General features: G+C 34.3%; 1 protein-coding gene and 1 non-coding gene across 2 annotated transcripts in view; one reads left to right on the top strand and one right to left on the bottom strand.

Moving 5' to 3' along the window:
* Positions 1-1,165: 1,165 nt before the first annotated feature.
* Positions 1,166-1,269, top strand: LOC112526188. Its single transcript, XR_003070522.1, has one exon. It is a non-coding gene; the product is annotated as a small nucleolar RNA Z279/snoR105/snoR108 (small nucleolar RNA).
* Positions 1,270-2,635: 1,366 nt separating this feature from the next.
* LOC112525674 overlaps positions 2,636-7,017 on the bottom strand; it is an 8,783-nt gene continuing 4,401 nt past the window's right edge. Inside the window, exons 6-13 of the mRNA XM_025135896.1 lie at positions 6,332-6,425; positions 5,582-5,679; positions 5,220-5,289; positions 4,512-4,621; positions 4,312-4,428; positions 3,723-3,799; positions 3,591-3,635; positions 2,636-3,446 (exon numbers count right to left, since the gene is read on the bottom strand). Coding sequence (XP_024991664.1) covers positions 2,987-3,446; positions 3,591-3,635; positions 3,723-3,799; positions 4,312-4,428; positions 4,512-4,621; positions 5,220-5,289; positions 5,582-5,679; positions 6,332-6,425 — 1,071 coding nt within the window. The 3' untranslated portion in view covers positions 2,636-2,986. The remainder of the gene's footprint in view (positions 3,447-3,590; positions 3,636-3,722; positions 3,800-4,311; positions 4,429-4,511; positions 4,622-5,219; positions 5,290-5,581; positions 5,680-6,331; positions 6,426-7,017) is intronic.

Raw genomic sequence — 7,017 nt, 5'->3', positions numbered from 1 at the left:
AGTGAATATGAGTCGGTTCTCCAAAAGACACGGCTTTTATATCTTTTAGGAAATGCAACTTTGGTCCTTGAAGAATTGAGATTAGACTCCACTACCCTCTGAATATTCCAAGAAGTGAGGTGCAGTTCATCTTCTATTTGAACAACAAGACTTTTCATATTTAACACTTTCTACCCCAACTTGTTAACACTATGTCAAAATAAGGACAAAGAAGTTAAGTTAGTCAAGATTGACAAGAGACATATTTTAACAACCTTCGACAAATAGGTTCTTTTTCTTGTCTAGGTTTTGAGCAGTAGTTGCCCTCCCCTTCGTTTTAAGGTTCTGCAATTACTATTTTCTTCTTCCTTTCGGTTCAACAAATGGGTGTCAATTCTTTTTGTGGCTAATCACTGTTGCTGGCTTTCTGGCTCCCCATCGCCAGCTCACCTTCCATTTTCGCCCCGTTGCCTTCCCCATAGTGGTGCTCTTGGGTTTTTTTTTTCATTTGGTTCTCAGTGACATGTGGTGGGGTTTTTTAGGACTATAAATTTGAGCTCTTTTATTTAGGGTACACATATTTGAGTTTTTTTTAAAAAAATTTAGGGTTGATAGATTTGTGTTTGTTAATTTTTTGATTTGGGGTTTATATGGGTGTTTGATGCAATAAGATTGATTTTTACAAAGTTGTTGTTTGATGTAATAAGATCGATTTTTACAAAGTAGTTGTTTGATGATTTTTTATAAGGTTGTTTTACAATTTGTTTGTTCTTGTTGTAAATGTTGTTTTGTAAAATCTGATCTACAAATGTTAAATAGAAACCAAAGGGTAAAATAGTTATTTCCTTCATTCACACTGTTTATTCAACACAACAACCGAACAACAATTTAGCTAAATCTGGACAGAAAACTTAACGATACATGACTTAATGATAAACCAACCGAATATCTTCTTAATAGTGTGTGGTTCGTCTTAAGTTTTTCTTTCGCTAGTTACGGCTAATTGGCGTTGCTAGGCTTTGTATATCGAATGCTTTTGCTCCTCTTAGCATTGGTTAAATAATATGAAAGTGGATTAGGATTAGTCCCATATCGGTGGTTAAAGAGATGGGATTTGTTGGGGGGATGTTACAAAAAGGGATAAAGGGGGGAGTTAGAAGGCATGATCCTTCAGGCAAGTTTTAATGGGAAGTGATGAGTGGTCGCTACTCGCATTTAATATGCGAGAAGGGGTGTTCGCCTAAAGCCTTACGACAATTGGCCACCTCCAATTTTTAACCATCTGATCCCTATTCTCTTTCATTATTTTCAACTACTTTCAAAAATATTAAATTTTACTTTTTTACTTTTTAATTAAAATAAATTAGTTTTTTAACTTTTTTATTTTAGATATTAAGTTTTTGAAAAAAATTTAAATTAATAACTTTCTTATTTTAAATTATCATTTATTTAAATAAGTAAATCTTTAAACTTTTAAAAATCGTATAACATTATTTCTAAAAAAACCTCGATAGATTCTTCAAAATCTTTTTTTTTTAAAAGTAGGAAATAGATGATGAAAATCTTTAACTTTGAAAATTTCTCCAAATATGATTTTTTAAGAAAGACTGATTTTTCATATTTTTCTACCGAGGATCCTTGAAATTAAATTACATTGTAATCTACAACAAATATTTTGCTTTAAATTAGACTTTAAATTGTAATCTCCAAAATGAAGAAGCCGTTGGAAATGAACCTAAATTTTCTTGGAGATTTTGATTTTTAATTCTTCATTTTGGAGAATTTGTTGGAGATGCTCTAACAGGCTAAAAGGTTTTAAATAATAAAAAAAAAACTCCAAAACCGGTTTTTAGCAGCCTCGCCCCTAAACAGATGGTCATCATATGATTAGTCGGCTCACATAGCGGGTTGAATATTCAGGTTAATCAGAATAAAGTAGCCGTGACATATGCAAAAAGTTTGCTATGTACCTTAAAAATTAAGATTTTGTAAATTAGTTCTTGAATACAATAATTCCACAAAGTTGCTTTAATTTCCCGTTATGAAGAGAAAATTAAAAAGACTAACTTTTGAATATAATTTAGGTTATTTTGATCTTGTCGTATTTTACTCCTAATCTTACATGATAAGACCATAGCTTAACCAATATTTAATTCAAAATTGAAAAATAGAAGAATAGCTTAACCAGTATTACATGATATGCATTAATAATAAGGAGTATAGTAAGTGGTCCCACATCGTTGTTAAAGCGAAGAGAATGGTTATGGGGGATGTTATACAATGGGATTTTTTTTGGGRGGGGGGGGGGGGGGGGGGGGAAGGCATGATCCTTCAGGCAAGTTTTGACGGGAATTGATGAGTGGTCATCGCTCGCATTTAAATATGCGAGAAGGGGTGTTCGCCTAAAGCCTTACGACAATTGGTCATCCCTACTATTTTTTTCTTTTTAATTTTTAATTAATTTGCTATTCTTTAAATCCTTTTTATTACTTTATTATTCGACTTAAAACACGTGTCAATTTTTCAAGCAAGCAAAGATACAAGTTGTAAAAGACGATAATAACCCTAAGTTCTAATTCATAAGAAAAATAGCATAAATATGTATATATATATATATAAGAAAGAAAACACAGGATTCAAAAATACAGCTCATTAATGAAATTATATCAATTATATATTTATGAATATCCAACCCATGGAAAATGGGGACAATACCAATTTGAATCATTTGTGTGGCCAAAAACATGAATAAATCAAGACTTGACAGAAATCTCTTATAATCTACTACACCCACCTCATATGTAAAAATGATATATATCATGTGTATATATATACATATACCCCAGGAATGCATGATAACAATGGCATTGGATGTGTACCAACAGCTCAAAATGTTGTGTATCCAACTGCTGCATATATCTTGCTTTGTACATCCCAGTTGAGTTGCTTACTTCCTGGGAGACCAGAGCTTTTAGCTTCCCATGCTTCAACAATATGTACCAACAGCTTAAAAACCTGTACCTAATCCATCCAACATATCCAACATGTTTGCATTTGTGTATCCTCCTGATTCCCTTCTTGGAGAACTTCCCATGCTTCGACTCGACGCGAAAACCTGTCCTCTCTTCTTCTTCACCACCACTATTTCTTGACTTTTGCTTATTCCAGGAACCAACATTCTCCGCTTCATCACCTCTTCCAGAAGATTCCGATCTTCCAAAGAGATTTGAACCCTTTGGACTTTGCCATACGTTTTCAACCCGTTATTATTATTGGTAATAGTAGGAGGAGATCGAGAAGGAATGTATTTCGGAACCTTATCTCTGAATCTGACTAGGCTTATTAGACGGTGAAGCCACATGATCAAATCAAGAATGTATCGGTCCATTTTCTGTTTATCAGCATGATAAAGTGTCTGCAGCCGAATTATACTGTTACTCCCTGCTGTCTTCTTTCCAAACTCGTTACTGTTAAACAATATTTAAGATATTAAAGAGCAGTCGAACATATACACTATATAGATATATATAATCAAATGTTGCAATTTTAATCTGAAAGACGGCACAGAAAAAACCCCAATAATTTGATAGACATAAGAAGGCTTTGTTTACCCTGTGTTTGCCCATTCCCCGACCCATCCAAAACCTTGATGCGCTCTACAAACACAAAAATTAACAAATGCAAAACATCAGTAACAAAAATGGGATTTTTTGAATGCATCATGATATTTCAAAAATACGTACTTGGTAGTATCTGTAGCTACTGGAACCAGCCATTGGAGGGTTTTTTCCATTTCTGCCTTAATTTGAGGCATTGTCATCTGAAACAAGGAACATGTCATACAAGGTATAGATACATTACCACGAAACTATACCCCCCCATCCAAAAACAAATATGTTTCCCTAATCGTCAAATATCTAGAGAAACACAGAGTCAATGATTTGAATATTTTGTAAGGTTTACTAATGGACAAAAAGAACATCTCCTTTTATCCCAATATAAGTGGGCTCATTAGATTTGACACCCTTATCGAACTTACTATTGTGTGATACGTCTGAAATTTATCCTTGTATGATCACATAGTCTTTTCAAGTTTGAACTTTCTAGTTATGAATTGGTGATGGGAATTTTTTGTGGTCAAGGAAACAGGAGATTGGATTAGAAGAAAACAATAGGGCTCCTACCCACATGTCACCAGTTCAAGTCTCCTCATGGGCACCAGGGATTTTCCTAGCTATTATCTTTAGGGCCTCATGGGATTAGTCAAGGTGCACGCAAGCTGACCCCGACACTTACAGTTAGCAAAAAGCAACAATAATAGAGATGGCATACCACTTCTTTGGAGTCGAGTGCTTGTACACGAGAACGTAACGCTGCCTTGACATTTGCTGGCAAGCCATTATATAAATTGTCCCTCATGTTAGGAGGTAGCGAGATGGGGCGAGATGCCTGGAATAATTAAACACAATATGTTCATTTAACTCCAAGAAGCATACCACCAAAGAAGTAAACAAAAATTGAGAGTAACTTACAATGTTGTCCATTTGAGTAACTAAGTTAGCATAGTGTAAAGCAAGACCTGCAGCACCTAGCGTCTCACGCTTTTTATGAGCCTCCTTACCATTCATCGTTGAACTTGGCACTAAAAGAAGGAAGCATAGAAGGGTGATGTCAGAGAACAAAACACACACAACTCCGAACAACAATAGAAGGCTTTATTTTTCTTCTTTTTTGGCCATTGTATTTGTGCATCGTGTTCCAATGACTTTTTTGCTCACTTGTCCTATTTTCAAGCCAACATAGAATAAAGTAACCAATTTCATCTGTTTTAGAAGGATGTTTATATTTTAAGGGTGTGTTTAATAAGGGGACAAGACTAGACTGGACAAGTGAGAATAAGATAGGCGGTTGAAAGAATTGTGAAAGGTTTTAGGATTTTACTTTGACATGGGTAGTTTTTTAATTTACCAACCTTGTCCCATCTCCCTAATTTTTGTTCCACCTATTCTGATGGGACAAAAAAGTGCATTTTGACTAGATAATGGGAACCAATGGTTAAAATGACACAAATTATAGTGGCCAAACAAAGAAGCCTAATAGTACAGGGGCAAATTACTCCTTGTTTTTTTCTAAGTATGCTGATAGTCATAGTTGTAGTTGTAAATACCATTGCCAAATCAAACATTTTTTAATCTTTCGGAAGGTAGTAAACATAAATAATTCGAACAAGTTTTAAATACCATTCTCTTCAAAAGCCTCCACAATCGCTTGATGGATGAAGGTGACAACATCTACAAGCTTCTCCACAACCTATAATGGATTAGGCACAAATAAAGATGGTTGCCATTAGTAACACAAAAACACACACACAAGTTAGCAGGAAAAGCTATTAATTTTTCATGTCCACTACGAATGATTGAATGTGGTATTTCTTTTCAACTCCCAGTGGTTTCAGTAAACCAGTGTGTACAAAAATAATCATAAGTTGAGTTGGTGGTTCACGGAATTATTGTGAAATATAAAATTGAAGTATAAGGACAATAAATAGCATTGAAGAAGATATTTGTGTAATTATAGATGATAAAAGCCATTAATAGCTTACCTCTTCCAAACTTTTAGACCAAAGAGATTTCCTTTTCAAGTTCCTCACGAGTTTTCTTTGATGCTTCACATCACTATGTAAGATTGTGAGGCTCTCTCCTAAAATGGAAAAAAGGGTACCATGTTAACTAGAATAATCAACCCCATTGTAGCAAATCAGATAACTCAAAAGGCAACAAACAATTAAAAACTAAATGACAACCTAAGTTAATAGGACCAATGATGGAAAGAGTGTAATTACATGAACTTTGAGGATAATAAAATGAACCAAAGAGATATAAGTAGAGCATGACCAAAAAAGGCAGATGGGAAACGTAAATTGAGCAAGAAAGCTCCCACTTTGCTTTTATCATCAATCTTGACAATCTAGTTGGAAATTCTTGGTTCAATGCCATAAGATTTTTAACTTAAATCCTACAGAATAACAGCATGTGAAAAAGGGAAATAGATTGTTATATGCTGCATGAGTACAAAAGAAGAGTTCATTATCGTCTTATCTAAAGTGCCTATATGATGCTTCTAGCACAAAGACATTGTCCACAAAAAACTTTAAGCTTCTTATCATCGCCTATAGTTAAACATAGGAGACTAGACTACCCTATATGTATTATAGAGATAACAAGCAATATATGTAATGTTGGAGTCATCCAATCTTAATATTGCTACTCAATACAAGCAAAGAAGACAATTATTATCTTCTCAAAAGAATTTAACAGGTGCCTTTTACTAGAATAAATTACATCTGTCTAACCTTTTCGAGGAAGATGCAAGGCGTCCACTTCCTCAAGCTTACGTCGGTAATCTTGTTCAAATCTGTCTAAAGCATGATACTCATGGTATAATTCCTGCAAAAGTGCAAAACAAAAATGTTAGCATCTTTAATTGATGAATGGAAGTTACATAGTTTGTCTAGCTAAAGACTTAAGGAGAAAAAACATAGAAAATGAAGAAATATTAAATACTGAACTAAATTCCCCAAATGTGAGATGGAAATGGAAATGGAAATGGAAATGGAAATGGAAATGGAAATGGCAGATGCCCAGGTTACACTATATTGAATATCGTTTGTGATGCCCATGCCTCAATGTTTATATGTGTGGAAACGGCAGATGCTCAGGTTACACTATATTGAATAACGGGGCAGGTATTGGCGGGTAATACACCCCCGACACCGATCCCGCCCAACTAATCCCCAACGGGTTCGGGGGAGAAGGAATCCCCGACGGGTTCGCTGAACCCATTGGGTACCTATTTAGTAAAAAACAACGTATTTTAAAATTAAATTATAATGAATCATTACTACATTAATCAACAATATTGAAAAACAAATATATTTGTCATTTGATGATAAATATATACATATATATTTATTTATACACACTATATACATATATTAAATATAATAAAAAAAATTAATCAGGTCAGATTTGGGGGGGG

The sequence above is a fragment of the Cynara cardunculus genome (genome assembly GCF_001531365.2).
Source record: "Cynara cardunculus var. scolymus isolate 2C chromosome LG 13, CcrdV1, whole genome shotgun sequence".
Lineage (NCBI taxonomy): Eukaryota > Viridiplantae > Streptophyta > Magnoliopsida > Asterales > Asteraceae > Cynara > Cynara cardunculus.
This window is presented reverse-complemented; position numbering and strand designations above follow the sequence as displayed.